At 39.4% G+C, this 16,067-nt stretch overlaps 1 protein-coding gene across 3 annotated transcripts in view; it reads left to right on the top strand.

The window, feature by feature from the left end:
* Positions 1 to 16,067, top strand: part of ADAMTS12 (ADAM metallopeptidase with thrombospondin type 1 motif 12) — a 172,173-nt gene that overhangs the window by 109,474 nt on the left and 46,632 nt on the right. For 2 of the 3 annotated variants that reach the window (XM_068666284.1, XM_068666286.1), the window contains 4 exons: positions 683 to 775; positions 981 to 1,126; positions 1,944 to 2,113; positions 10,816 to 10,949. In XM_068666284.1, coding sequence (XP_068522385.1) covers positions 683 to 775; positions 981 to 1,126; positions 1,944 to 2,113; positions 10,816 to 10,949 — 543 coding nt within the window. Of the gene's footprint in view, positions 1 to 682; positions 776 to 980; positions 1,127 to 1,943; positions 2,114 to 10,815; positions 10,957 to 16,067 lie in introns of all 3 variants that reach the window. The other variant, XM_068666285.1, reaches the window with a different exon arrangement.

The raw sequence follows: 16,067 nt of genomic DNA, 5'->3' as shown, positions 1-16,067 counted from the left end.
AATATTCACCAACCAGAGCCCTTGCTGTTTCCAGCCTACCAAGCTTTTTTTTTTCTCAGCCAGTTCGCCTGAACTTCTTTTAGATCATTTCCTGAGTATCTGCTTGGCTGATGTTTTAGGAGACCTGTGTTTTGATCTCTTCCAATTTTGGGAGCTCATGACTGTTAACCTGGCTGTTGTACTGTGGCATTGTTTTCATTTACCTGTATTTACCTGTAACCTTTTATTTCTTTGTGAGTTTTCAGGCAAACAGCAATACAAAATTGAATAATGTATTCATTAGTACTCTTTAAAAGAAAATATTGCAGACTCTGTTCTCTTTCAATGTAAACAGTACTGCCCAAACTTTGTAAAGCCATTTTTCCTGTGTGTAGGTAGGAGGTGAGCAGCCTATGAGGGAAGTATTTAAACTCACAAATATAATTTGGTTAGTTAACTTGATAGAAAGTACTGACTGTTTTGTATTTGTCATATACACTCCTTCTACCGTAAGGAGCAGTACTTGAATTTGGACCTTTGTTGGGTCCTAACTTGTGGAAAACTTTGAACATGTCTCTGGAAATACAGCCCTTATAAGGCTTTCTAAATTGATGTACAAAACTGTGGGAAATATTTTGAAACTCTTGGCCATTGGAGTTCTTCAGCTCTGCTTCAGACTGCTGCAGTTTTATTTCTTTTCCAGAACCTTTGCCAAACACTGTGGTGCTCAGTGAAGGGCTCCTGCCGCTCCAAACTGGATGCTGCTGCGGATGGAACTCGATGTGGAGAAAACAAGGTGACTGTGAGTTGTGGTGTCTGCAAAATGGAAGCAGAAAAACCATGAATAGCTCTGCTATTGTTTGGTGTAGAAGGATGTCCTGTGACATCTCTGTTTCAATTTCCACTAAGTTGTCAACCTTCAGAGATTGAAATAACAATTCATGTAACATTTTTCTGTTTTAATAATCTTAACCTGTTTGTCCTTTTTGTTCTCTTGACAGTGGTGCTTCTCTGGTGAGTGCATTACAGTAGGCAAGACTCCAGAAGCAGTCCATGGTGGATGGGGTGTCTGGTCATCCTGGTCCCATTGCACAAGGACCTGTGGGGCAGGAGTTCAGAGCGCAGAGAGACCATGCGATAACCCAGAGTAAGCAGAGTGCACAATCTTTTGATGCTTTTTGTTCAAGATCTTTGAGGTACTTATGATGTTGGAGACACTTTTTATGATGCTATTTTACCAACGGGTAAAGGCTCACCTTTTACAGTCATTGTCTTTCTTATACTTTAATCCTAGCCTTCCACTGAGTTTATTTCTATTCAAAATGAAAAAAAAAATCCTGTTATTTTGCATGCTAGCTTTGTGTAAATGTTAGAAATGTTGTTTTAATAATACTGTCATACACAAACAAGCATCTTCATACACAGGGTAGGAGCAATAGGTAGCATTCTGTTCCTAAGGGAAATCAAGGACTTGCCTTTCATGTTTTATTTTAGTCATCAGCATCAGCTTTGTTTGAGCTTCATATACATGAGCTGATGGGTACAGAACATGAAGGGCAGAGTTTTCTAATACATACTTGAATTTATGAGGACACTACATCTCAATTTGAAAAATCACTAAGAGGGTCCCTAACAGTTGAGATCACTTGGCTTTTTTGGAAGAACTGTCAATTATTCTGGAAAATAAGGCATTTTGGGGAGTTCATTTGATAAGGTAATTTGATGTAAGTTCAGCCAGGCAATGTACCAAGCACTTCTTTGTGCTTGTAACAAGATACAAAGTGCCTCTAGATTCCTATACTTCATAAGAATATGTTTGGGTAATTGAACATGTGAACAATATGACTACCCTGTAAAGGATTTGGATTCACCTTGTTATCCCATTGGAACCCAAAAGTCATTGCATGTTTGAAACTACTTTTCACCCAGAGTATCACATCTTAGTCTCAATGATTCTTTTCTAGACCACAGTTTGGAGGAGACTACTGCACTGGAGAAAGGAAACGCTATCGCATGTGTAACATTAGCCCCTGTCAAAAAGGCTTGCCCACCTTTCGTCAGATGCAGTGCACTGAATTTGACACAGTTCCCTACCAAAATGAATTCTACCACTGGGTGCCAGTTTATAACACAGGTACGAAGCTATGATTTTTTTAATGTCTTGAACAAATTCCCAAGATTAGGCAATCCCTCTGTGCCACAAGGCAAGCAAGTGGGCAGAAGACTGGCCTGGCTGAACAGGGAATTCCTTCTGGTACTAGGGCAGAAAAAGAAAAGATACGAGGCTTCACAGGGAGATGAGAGGGCTGCGTTTTGCAAGTGCAGGGAGAGAACAAGAAAAGTCAAAGCCCAGCTTGACTTGACCCTGGTCACTTTTGTTTTGTCAGACAACAAAAAAAAGGCTTTTTCAAGTATGTCAGCTGCAAGAGAAAAACAATGGACTGGTAGGTGGAGGTAGGTACTGGTAGGTAGATGGTGACCTAAGAAATAAGAAGGAGGAAAAGGCACATTTAATGCCTTGTTTTTTGCCTCAGTTTTTAACAATAATGACAAATCTTAGGCTGCCTGGTCCTCAGAGCTGGAGGACCATGACTGGGGGAGCAGTGACTTCCCATCTGTGGTCACCAAAATTGTAACTGAACAGCTATATCAGCAAAATATTCATAAGTCAATGGAGCCTGACGAGATTTCTCCCCACGGTGCTGAAAGAGTTAGGGGATGTTACAGCTGGACCCCTCTCAACAATTTACCAAAGGCAGTGGGAGTCTGCAGAGGTCCCTGCTGGCTGGAAGCTAGCCAATACTATACCCTTCTACAAAAAGGGCATGACCCAGGAAACTGTTGACCTGTTAGTTTAACCTCAGTACTTGGAAGAGTTATGGAGAAGGTTGTCCTGGATGCTACTGAAAGTCAGTTAACGAACAAAGCAACTATCAGGCATCATCAGCATGGGTTCATGAAGGGAAAGTCCTGCCTTAGTAATTTGATCTCCTTCTATATGATACAGTCATCCATTTGGTGGATGAAGGGAAGGCAGCAGACGTAATCTTTTGGGATTTTAATAAGACCTTTGATAGCATTCCTCACAGCATCCTTCTGTACAAAGAGCAAGAGGACAAGAAAGCTGATATCAGGGCTGGAAGGCATGTCCTGTGAGGAGAGGCTGAGGATGCTTGGGTTGTGTGCTTTAGAGAAAGGGAGGCTCAGAGGCGACCTCATTGCTCTCTGCAACTTTGTGACCAGGGGAGGTGGAAAGTACAAGTCTCTACTCCCTGGGAACCAATGACAGCACACATGGAACAGCACAAAGCTGGACCAGGGGAGGTTCAGACTGGACATTAGGAGCAATTTCTTTACCATGCTGATGGCCAACCACTGGAACAGTCTTTCTAGCGAGGTGGTTGATGCCCCATGCAATGTTGAAGATGCATTTGACAATGCCCTCAGTAACATGCTTTTACTTTTGGTTAGCCCTGAAAAGGTCAGGCAGTTGGACTCTATGATCTTTGTAAGTTCCTTCCAACTCAACTATGCTATCCCATTCTATTTGAAACATCCTCGGTTTTGGTGACCTTTTGCCAAATCCTTCAAATATCAAGCAAATATTTCTTCTCTGGCTTACAAGGTTTTTTGTCTATTTTTGTCTATGTTTTCTCAGCAGCCAGAATTTCAGTGTAGATCTGCATTTCTCCCTCATGATCTATGAGGTCCACAAAATAATAAAATAAAATAAAATAAAATAAAATAAAATAAAATAAAATAAAATAAAATAAAATAAAATAAAATAAAATAAAATAAAATAAAATAAAATAAAATAAAATAAAATAAAAATAAAAATAAAGTTTGCAACTTCATTCTTACATTCTATTAACATCATGTAAAGTGTTTTCTTGCTACTAAACTCTATCTTATCCTGGCTTCCTCAGGTCAGTTTTCAGGGGACATGCATTTAGACAGACAGTTGGCCAAATCCTGTGCTGATCCTTCATCTAACATAATTTTGTATGACTGTTTATGGCAGTAGGTAGCTATTGTGGGCGTAGTGCTTCCAGTTTTGTCCAGCTGTGTCCAGCTATTGCACTGAAGTACATCAGGCAGTTTTCCTGTCATTTCAAATGTTAATTTTCTGTCACCTTTCAGTGTTTTCTAACGATGTTCTGGGCACAATAACTTCAAGTAGGTTCATCAGTCAGTTCTCTGCCTGAGATGGAGCAGTCTGAGCCTTTCCTGTGTTTGTCCAAAACAAAACAAGACTTTGAACAAAAGCAAACCAACAGTCTCTTGTAAACCCCCACAAAGAGAGCTGATGCTTCAGGGCTCTCAGTCTATACCATCTTCCCTTACTTTTCACCCTAAATTATGCCATCCCATTTTAAAGAATTTTTGGAGTACTCTGTTCCTACTTGAAGCTTGCAGCCAAGAAGGTTTTGGCTTGTTTTATTATCAGTCATTTTCAATTCTCTCACCCTGTACATGTGATATAAGGGGAAAAAGAAAGTGTTTTGAAGCTTTACCAAACCCTGATTGATGTAACAGGTTTTTTTTTTTGTGAAAAGATTTAGTTGCGATGAAACCCTGAGATAAAAATTTTCTAGATGCTGTTAATTTCTGCGTTCCTTCATCCTTCTGGAAAAATGGTAAATGGTGAAAGAAACCTTGATGACCATCTCTCCCATCTTTAATTACATAGTTTCCTTAACCAAGTTATAATGATTGTCACTTAATTAAACACCGTTTAAGTGTTCTTTCCCACTGTGTAAATTGTACCTTCATAAAGATTCTATTGTAAATAGTGAGATGCAGCAAGTAGCTTTAACAAGCAACTGGAAAGGAAAGAAGTGGGTCATACCTTGCTGTGTCCTAGGCCAGCTATGGTTAAGATTCTAAATACTTTGAGATTTTTCCCTCCTGTTTCAGACGAGTGTCGTGGTTTAACCCGGCCGGCAGCTAAACACCACGCAGCCGTTCGCTCACCCTCCCCCCTCCCTCTCTGGGACGGGGGAGAGAAATGGAAAGTGAAGCCCGTGAGTTGAGATAAAGACAGTTTAATAAGACAGGAAAATAATAATAACAAAATAATAATAAAATAATAACAATAATAATACAATGGTGATAATAGGAAAGTAATAATAGTATGTACAAACAAGTGATGCACAATGCAATTGCTCACCACTCGCTGACCGATGCCCAGCCTAACCCCGAGCAGTCCGGCCCCCTCCCCCCGGCTAGCCACCCCTATATATTGTTTAGCATGACGTCAGATGGTATGGAATACCCCTTTGGCTAGTTTGGGTCACCTGTCCTGGGTCTGTCCCCTCCCAGCTCTTACTGCACCCCCAGCCTGCCCGCTGGCAGGACAGAGCAAAAGGCTGAGATGTCCTTGGCTTAGTATAAGCACTGCTCTGCAACAATTAAAGCATCGGGGTGTTATCAGCACTCTTCTCATCCCAAGCCAAAACACAGCATTCCACCAGCTACTAGGAAGAAAATTAATTCTGTGCTAACTGAAACCAGGACAACGAGTTTGAGCCTCCTGTGGGGACTTGCACAGTCCTATTGTAGAGTTGTCCTGGAGCACAGAAACCTGTGTGCTCATGCTAGAACACCTGAGTATCCATGGGAATGTCAACATGAAGGGAACTTGCAGGTTCAAGAATTTTTTTGGTGTTATGGTGTCTCTGACCAGGGTATCTACTGAATTGTTCTCATAATTCTGGCCCCTGCATTGACACTTTAGTCAGATTTTGGTGCTAAATTATTTCTGTTGTCATCACGCTGAGCTCACATCTATTTTTATCATACCTTTTGACAAATTACATTTATCTGAACCTGATAGCTTCCTAGGACTTAAAGTCCACATAGTCATCATGCGTCTTACATTAAAGTGATTAAAGTAATCATATAAACACCATTCTTTTCTCAGTGTGTGCCAGGTTCATCTAATTCACTGGCAGATAGGGGTTATGTAGCTAAAGAGTGGGAAATTTCATATTTCTTCCAAAATACGTCTGTGTGTCAAGTAAGATCTGTACTGATATAGTCACAAGGCTTCAGCTAACAGTGTAAGATAATGTCTCTGCTGCCATTGCTTTGGAATTAAATTTTCTCTTGCAGTTCCAAGTTTGTTTAGTGTGATAAGGTAGTTTCACCTTAGTTTCTTTTTACCTGTTTTGTCTGCTGGGCAATTGTCTTTTCTAATTTTGTTTTGGATTTCCTCATCCTGTTCTGACTTCTCACAGACTGGCAAGGATTTCAGGAGTATAGGCCCACCTCTTTTGTTCCTTGTGAAGCTGGGAAAAAACTATTGAAGCCTTGTCATCTGCTGGCAGACAGATTAATCACATCCATCTCAGTCAGGTTAAGTTGGACCCTTCCTGCATTCAAACTCATGGAAGTCAGCTGTAAAGGAAATGTTTGGATTTTGTATTTCTGCTTAGAGCAGGGAACATGTTCTTTTCTGGTTATCTTCATGTTATTTTGCTGGTGAATCTGAATTCTGTTCTGCTATATGCAGGGAAAAAAAAGCACACATATTCAACTAGGGCCAATGCAATGCCAGACAACCTGGATGAGGTTCACAGAAGAGCAAAATGAAAGACAAGCAATTTAAAAATCATAGTTTAAAGTAAAGGCAAGAAAAAGGCAAGTGCTTGTCCAGAAAGGAGAAGATTGAGTGATTTAAATACAAAGTGCTTGAAGATTGTTTCTAAAGGTGTATTGCATACATATCCCTGAGCTAGTAGAGGTACAGGCTAGCAAGCCGGCATGGCTCCATGCAGCGTTGTGCTCAGGTCTGGAAGCTACAAAGCCTCAAGCAGTTTTATGCCCTTGTTAACTTGACTTTGAAAAGCAGGACACCATGATCTTATTAGCTAGGTTTGAATGTAGCTCTTCTGCTTTAACCATCAAGTGAAAAGTTTCAGCATCAAGTTTTATGCCATTGAACTTCATACTGCAGCTTCTGAGACCCTCAATTCAAGAGGGGGGAGAGGGGGAGAGATAGTCCAAAGAGAGTCAAGGGAGAGCAGGCTCCTGCAGTTCTTCATGCCTGTGAAAGGTAGGAGAAGCAGTAACAGCCAAAATAATACAAGAACACTTTAGATAACACATCAAGAGTTCTTTATTGCTGGTCGTGTAGAAGGTTAGACGAATTAATGTTATCATTTTATATTGCAACACAAACAGGGCATGAGCAACCTAAGTGGCTTTGATCCTACTTTGGTGTAGAGAAATTTCAGGCAGAAATCTGATCATTACTGAATGTTTACAGGTTGGATGTAGTATTCCATGTATATGCTGGATTGCAAGAATTTCTGTGTCTTTTGGCTTAAAAATTACTAAAATGACAGCCTTTTTGTTAAAGTCTCATCGTGAATTAACTAAATTTACTGAAGTAATGGAAACTAAACCAGCTGCTTTAAGGAGTTCTTTTTGAGCAGCCCTAATGCAATGCAAACCCTTGCATTGAACTCTGTTTAGTCTTTTTAGTTTTTTTGAGGACTAAAATAAGAGTTAGAAAATGTGAATTCAACACCAGTCTTTGCTTTTGAGTTCTTCCATCATATGAGGCAAAATATTTTCCATGTATGTCAGTTGTCTATCTGAAAATAGTAGGTAAGACCTTTCTTATATCTGTCTCATGTTCAAATGTTAGATATTTGGAAGACAGTGACTGATTCTTGTGAAGTTTATTTACAGCCCTAGAATAATGGAGCCCTGATACTTCATCAGATCCTTGAGCTCAGCTGTAAAAAAAATAATAATGATAGATAAGTAAATAATTTCAGCAAATGAATGACTAATATAGTGTTTGGATAATTTCCTCAGTAGTGCCCTAATCAGCCTCCCATGCAGATGAAATAAGAAAATAGCTTTAAGAATGAGGACAGTAGTATAAAATATTGGATAGGAGTGTCTGTGGGGAAGGAACAATAATCTCTCATTTCCAGTGGGTCTCAGTAGAAAACTGACAGGAAGAAATGCATTTGTCATATAGGTAGGATCTATTTTTAGATGAATTACTACAATTAGGAAAAACAGGAAAGCTTTCAGGTCTACAAAGCTCTTCTCTGATTCATGAGGCTTTTCAAGTCTGAAAGTTTGCTTGTTATTTATTTTTACTTTTTCATTTGGCTTAGCGAGGAAGATTATCTTTCCCTACAAACTATTTCTGAGTTATATACTTAGACCATCGTCGTGACAGGAATATGTCAGTAGTCAGCACTGCCTGTTTTTTCTTGTTCATTGATTTCTGAAATGAAACTGGATACAGTCTTGCTTGTTATTTCAACATACAGCTAGGGAGGAGATACAGGTATCAAGCTACTACTCTACATATTTCATTATGAGCAGTGTAAAAGCTGAAATGGCTTTAAGCAAAGTCTGGATCAGTCAGGATGCATTTTTAACAGGTCACAGACTTGCTGGGATTCTTCTGTTCTCCTTACTGTATGAATACTGTGACTAGCATTTAAAAAAAAAAAGGTGTGGTGAGAAGATGAAGCAAACTTTAGAGCACTAACATAATCAAATTAACCAAAAAACAATTTCTCTAGCTAAAGGTAAAATAAATTGTATTGCTTATCAGGACTGTTGTTATCAGAACAACTGGCAGAGGTTATGGCTGAGAATTTTCACAGAGGGTCTGAAGACTGATAAGGTTTACAAACTTAATGTTCTTGCTTGAGATTTTTCTAGTTCAATCTCTGTTGATATTCTTGAATGTGACTGATTATCACCCTGATTTCCACCAGTGTCATTACCTCAGTCTCCTCTGCCTCTAATCCCTCTATTGCCCTTTCTTTATTAAGAGATCATTATTTCAGAAGCCACAAGCACATCATTGTTGTCAGTCTTAAAAAAACGTTTAGCTCTACTGACAAGAGGGAAAACAAAGCTCCTCATTAAGGTTTTGGATGTTCTGGAGTATCCCCTTTTTATTTTTTGGATACCAGTTTTAAAGCAATGCTGGTTACATGAATGAGATTAATAATGTTAAAGTTCAGACTGTGCAGGAGTCAGTGCTGGTATTGCAAGCGCTTTAGGGCCAGGAGCTGCTGTCACTTTTGTGCACTGCATGGTGCTGTGTATGTGTTGGTGATGTACAAGCCAGAGCAATGAAAGTGAATTTCCCCCTTCAAAAGCATAAGCTCTTTTAAAGGAAATGATTTGGTTTCTCTGCATTAGCAAAAAATTGAATTTCTCTCATTACTAGAAACTTGTCCAATTTTAAATACAGCTCTTTGTATGACAGAAGCAAGGTCAACAAAGGAGGAAGGGGAAACAGAAATTCATCGTCTAGGATATCAATTTATAGTTACCCTGCATTGCTCTGAGACCAAGGGAGCAGTTGTTGGCTATCTGGCATAAGATGAAAATGTGACTCGGCACAGGCACCTCTGTAGCACCCAGGGAGATTTTAGCAAAATGGCTCAATACGGTGCCTTGAAGTTCCTACTAACTGGCAGTTTTAAGGCCTACTGCTTTGCTCAGCAAAGGATTTTGGCTTGCTGAACATGAACAAATTGCTGTGCCACTTGGTTAGATCAGGGTCTTGGAACAGACCAGGAGCAAAAGATGGTTCTGCTGCTGCTGTCCCTCCTGGATGTGACAGTGGATAGCTGTCCACATAGTGGATTCTTTCAGTCAGATAGCACTGAGTGTGGCCTACAGGGAAGCTGGGAAGGAACTCTTTGTCAGGGAGTGGAGTGATAGGACAAGGGGGAATGGCTTTAAACTGAAAGAGGAGAGATTTATTGTAGATATTAGGAAGAAATTCTTCACTCTGAGGGTGACGAGGCACTGGCACCGGCTGTGAAGAGAAGCTGTGGATACCCCTGGTGACTGTGCTGGAGGGTTTCTAGGGTAGTGATCTGAGGGCAGATAATATGTCTTTGGCTTTGACCATGGTTTCAATTCTAGCTCATCTTCTGTGCTTACAACTGATTTATCAAACTTGTGTCCTTTCACTCACTTAAGCCTGAGATTCAAAACTTCAGGTTCCCAAAGACCAGCATCTATGAGGTGGGGCAAGTGCCTGTTTGGCTCTTTTTATTCAATGTATGGACTAGGATAAGGCTGGGCCCTTACAGAGAATCACAAATTGCTTTTGCTGCAGTTTTTCTCTTCTCTGTTGCACATCTATACAAAACAAGCCTGGATATGTCAGACTCACCAGTATTATCTCCATTTCATAAATTGCCAACCAGGAAAAAAATCAAGTGTTTGAAATAATTTATTAACTGCCAGCAGGTATCTGAAATTAAGCAGAGATGTGACCCTCGACTGACAGGCAGAAGATGAGAAGCAATCATTTCACTGCTCACTGAGAGGGGTTGGCAGCACTGATCAAGAGTTATAAATTATCTGAAATCACTCAGACATCAGCTGATAAAAACCAGTTTGCCTTGGCAATCTTACTCCCAAATTCCTCCTTTTCCCCTCACTGATGACTGTTGTTTCTGCCAGTTTCCTGTCCCTTTCTCCATCCCAACTGATGGCCTTATTACTGCTCAATTCAGCCAGCTGGATTTTAATATATTGACAACAGAAAGGGTGGAGGTTTGGGAGGTCTGATGGTACAGGGCTCTCTCTGCTTCCTACTCTAGTCATGTTTATCAGGCCTCTGCTACTTGCTAGTTAGCATTACTATGATTGCTTTGGTAACTGAGTCTAGTTATGCTATTTCTTGTCAGCAAATATAAGAGAAAGCTAGTGGATGGTGCGGTGAAGATATACGGTCATTCTCAGTGCATTAATTAATTAATTAATTAATTAAGCAGGACTTTAATGTCCTGCTGTAATATTTTCTGAGGGAGTATTTTGTTTTCATTTCAGCAAACCCCTGTGAGCTCCACTGTCGCCCAATAGATGGCCATTTTTCAGAGAAGATGTTGGATGCAGTCACTGATGGTACTCCTTGCTTTGAAGGAAGGCACAGCAGAGATATCTGTATTAATGGCATGTGTAAGGTATTGGGTATGTTTGCATGTTTCTTTCTCTACAATTTTATGTAGTTATGGGAAAATACTTAATGTTTTTGTGGGTTGTGTTTTTTTTTGTGTGTGTGTGTGGTGGTTTTTTTTTTTGAAGAACCATGGCAGGCATTTCATTTTATTGCATTTTTAATGATCATGGAAATAAGTTCATAAAAACAGCTTCTCTCAGTAGACGTGAGAGTCATTTCCATTAGTTTTAATGAATCCATTAGACTGAGGGCTAATTATTTTTGGTACCTTCGAACTCTTCTTTTCTTCTGTTGCTTTAAAACAACAGTTAAAGATAGCCTGTTTGGTTATGGTGAAACATTTTCATGAATGGTAGCTTTAGGGTTGTAATTGGTGTCACTGCTATGTGGTTTTATTTTCAAAATGCTGTTCAGTATTGCACACTATGTAGCAATTCTGAACTGACTTGTAGCAGGATCAGACACTTGCTCTTAAAGACAATTAAAAGTATTTCCCTTTACAACAGTAAATTGAATAATGTTATACAATGAGGTAACTGGCAAACACGTGGTATGTAGCTCAATAATGTTCTGTTTATTGAAGAATAAATATAAGGTTCTCTGCATATTCTTCATGTTGGTAGTTAATATGCCTCATAACATCAGTCCCTCAGAAAGCAGTAATAAAAGATTTGTTCTAAGTTTTCCTTGCAGAACATGCCTTTGTGAAAGGGAGTTACTCAGATCCTGCTCCGATTCACAGTGAAGAGTTTCCACTTGGCTTTAGTAAGAGCCAGGATGGGCCTTTTAACTGTGATGGTGAAAGAACTGACCTGCTCATGAACAGCTCAAGCCAGCTTCAAACAAACCCTGCTGTATTGAAGAGTGTAGTAAAATTTGCATACTGTATCAGCACTTTACTAATGAGAGGCCAAGGAATCTAAACCCAGAAGGCTGTTTTTGTGATGTTATGCTTTTATGTTATGATTTCCAGCCTAAAAGGGTTGGGATCACTGTGGCTAATCTTAGCTTCCATATGCTTTCTGTATTGAATTTTGCCTGTGACCATTCAAATTTTTGCCTATTTTGGAAATAGTAGAATGATTAACAGATTGAAATTGAAACGAAAATTTTAATTGCAGTTTCTAGGTACCAGATATACTTCAACATAAATAGAAAGGCTTTGAGTCTCAAGAACTAAAAAATTTTTTCCATAGTACTGACACTATCATAACTATGGTTTTGTCAGCCTTTCATATGTTGACTACCACTTCAGATCTTCTGACAAACAGGTCTAATTGGAATCAGAATCATGGAGTGAACAATATAATCATGCAGCTGCCACAGATGAGAGCCAGCGATGAATAGGTAAACCCAAATATCTCATATCTCTGAAAGACAGTGTGTCTTTATATAAAAAAGTGCCCAGCATAAAGCTTGAGGAGAAGCTTTTTCAAGTACCTCTCAACATAATTCACTAATATTTTAGTCCAGCTAGTTAAACACAATAAATACACTGCAGATCATGGTCAGTAAATCTAGAAATACATTGAATATAATTAGTCTGGTACATAATTCTTGTACTCCAATAGCAACATGTTGCTAATAACATAGAAAAAGAGTTCACAGATATTAGCAGCAGTGTCTAATAATGCCACATTCTGGTTTTCATTACTTTATCTCACAAAAGTACTTCACATTTGTTCTAAGTCCTAAATAACACTTCAACCTGAAATTTAGTAAAAATTTGAAAATGGTGAGATGTTGTATGTTAGATCTGTCTGTCCATACTGCTCACATATTTGGTTTGTAGAGTAGTTCCTATTTAACAACGAATTTCAGAGTTTTTTCATAGTTGCTGGGGTGGGGGAATATAGGTAGACTCAGTTCAGTCAATAATCTAATCTCCTAAATTTAGCTGATTTTAACCTGATTTTTCAGATAGCCATGGTTTTGCTCAGAGCAGACAGAGAAATTGTTCTTACCTAGATGGCTAAACATGGATTGAGGTACCCCATTTTAGTTACCTAAGGTATACCGAATGGTTATCTAGCCATCCTGGTAAATCGGTGGGAAGTACAGACACCAGTGCCTTTGTGATTTGCCCAGTATGTGGGGCCTAATTTTTCAGAAGTGCTGCCTATGCCTCACTGCACAAGGAAGTTTTCCTGGTAGATGTTGGTATGGTGTTTCTTTAGAACTTCCTGATCAGAAACAAACCAGAACTGGTAACTTACTTGAGAACCTAGCAGAGAAGGCAGTTGGGCCCTCTGCTCTGTCATTTACATGTAAGAGGAATTCCCTGAATGTATAATAGTGTTAAATCACTCTGCACTGGGAATAGAGACTGCAAAGGGAAACCTCAATGCTACATGCCTGCAATTGCCACCACGTTTTCCTTCCAAGTGGAAGAGGGATGCAGTCCCCTTAACCCTTTTATTCTGTTCTCACCTAGCTTGGCCTTCCTTCTTGGACCCAATCCTGTAATAATGCCCAACTTAGAAATGGAAGGCGGCAACAAGATCTGTTAGTAATGTTACCTAAGACTGTCAAGATATATCATGACTAGTTTGCTATTTAACCATGTTTCTCTGCACTCATCTTTTGGGTGTCTCTTTCCCTTTATATGGAAGATTGTTAAAGAACATAACCTATCTTCACATGTTTAAATTATATGTCACAAACAGACCCTGATTCTTATTAGAGCACTTGGCTGCTCCCACAGGGACAATAAGCAAAGATACTGCCACTGTAGTATGTTTGTTGACTACTAGAAACTACATACATGAGTTTTCCAGACTGAGGAGTTTGGTTAAACATGCCATGGCATTGTCTAAAAGTGAAAGCTTGGTGAACACGCTGAGAGTGTGCAGACATTGACAGTGGAGGACCTGGCATCTCTGCTGTTTGTAACAAGCATTCGTCTCCTGCACAGAATTTTAATAGGTTTAAATGACCTTCAGTCATGCAAATCTGTAAGCTGTTCTCTGTGGTAATGTGCGGTTATTATATTGAGAGATTAACATGCTGTTGAATTACACAACCATAGTACTAGGGAGGAAAGTGTTGTGTGTTTTTTTTTCCTTGTGCTAAAAAGCAGATTGCGTATCTCAATCTTTCTGTAGTACTTTCGCTACCATTCACTATGTTTCAATCTCCTCTTCCTACTGCTAGCCCAACAGGAAATTGATTCAGAAACATCTAGACAAATTATAAGGCACATCGGGGCACATCTTTCCCTGTTCAGAGCAATCTCGTGGCCAACATGACAAGATCATGATTTCTTTATTTGTAGACCAGTGGGGGAGACAGATGGGAGGAAGAACTTAGAAGCATAACATGGGATTCATGTAACTTTGATATTCAGGCAGTACATCCAGGACATACCCTTCAGTGGGAGCAAGAACTTTCTGTATCTGCTCCCCACAGCCAGTCTGGCACAAAAGTCTCTCCCTCTGGAAGTGGCAAAAGGGTAATATCTCTGGCTATTTTCCTTTTAGTCACCAAACAGCAGGAACTAAATTGTTTCTCCTACCTGTAACATAGCCAGGCAATTCAAGTCATTATTTCTGCCTCCATACTGTGTGGTGGGACCAGTAATAAAGCCAGTCTCAGGTGTGTCAAAAAGACTCTTGGTGAATGGGGCTATGACAAAGGGCTGCAGGGAGTGATGATGATTTGCAATGCATATACTATGGCACAGAAGGGTTTCTTGTTAGCACAGCATGTTTCACAGGCAGAGGGTGCACAAGAGCATATGTGTAATACAATCAAAGGATAATTGTTGCTGTTTTTTTCTTGTTTTAATAACCTGTGTTTAGTCTCCAGATCCTCTTTAACAGGCAATTTGGCATAAATTTTAGGCATGCTTTTTAAGGCAGTTTTAGAAGATATGGCTTCTGCGTATCTAAATAGAAGATTGAGGAAAAGAAATAAAAGGGAGGAGGAAGCATCTAGAAATGTATCTGACAAATAACAAAAATAATGTACAATTCACTGGAGCAAGAAGGTAAAACCTGGCCTGAAAATTACAGTTCAATTAAACGTATTTGTAATGAATGACTGCTAAACCTGTTTACGCATGAAAATGTACACTTTGTGATGGTCATTAATGGCCTTGTAAGATGATGACCTGCTGCTAGATATAAAGGTCATTTCACCACCAGCAGCACCCCTGTAGCTAGGGAGTAAAGTGGAGGCTTTACTTACTGTGACACAGCTATGCAGATGCTTCATTTTGGGGACCCCTGCACCACACTCTGCTGTGCTTATAGACAAGTCTGGTGGTGTCTGGTCAGGTACAAGCTGTTTCAAATGTTAGAGGAAAACTGAAATAGAAGCCTCTATGGTTATATTTGGAAAGGACAAAGGGATTCATTCCCTTTGTGTCACAAGGATGTCATGTTTTGATACCATGGATGTGTTAATAAGGGAAATGCATGGCAATGTGTGAACGATCTGAGCTGATACAGAGTACATACAGCCCATACCGAGATACTAATTGGCACCCCAAAGGCAGGAAAGTGATCATACTGTGGTAGTGGACTCTTTCACCAGTGACAGCATAGTATTTCAGGACTAAATTGTTCAGTGCTTGAGGATTTTCATACTATGTGGTGGTCACAAAGGAAATATGCTCAGTTATGTTCATTTCAGAATGTCTGACTGACAGCTCACATAAGATAAATTATATCTGGGTGTAACCACAAGAATGAGCAGTAAATAAAAGTGAACAGAAACCTTTTAAGAACATGGTAGAAAATGCTTATTTGACAAAAATGATAAAACTTGAAGACATATTTTTTGAGGTTCAAAAGAGAAGCTCAAAAACACTCACTAATATTGTCCAGTAGCAAAACATGAAGTGTTGGAGTTCCAATTCTAGAGTTTTCATTTGAATATTAAAAAAAAAAAAAAAAAGATAAAATCTATTTTAAAAAATCAAACTTCAGCCTAAAACATTTTATCCCCAACACTGTGTTTAATAATGAATGTGTTCATAGAACAGAAAATAAACTTCAGCTTGCTGGACTCCCCAAGGAGGCTGGTTGCTGCTCTGGTCTAATGACAAACCCGACAATGCTGACTTTGATAACTGCTTGTAGACTATTAACAAATGTACTGATAGTACAGTAGATACACC

This window comes from Anas acuta, chromosome Z, assembly GCF_963932015.1.
Source record: "Anas acuta chromosome Z, bAnaAcu1.1, whole genome shotgun sequence".
In the NCBI taxonomy this organism is placed as follows: Eukaryota; Metazoa; Chordata; class Aves; order Anseriformes; family Anatidae; genus Anas; species Anas acuta.
The sequence above is the reverse complement of the archived record's forward strand: the minus strand, read 5'-3'. Positions and strand labels throughout refer to the sequence as shown.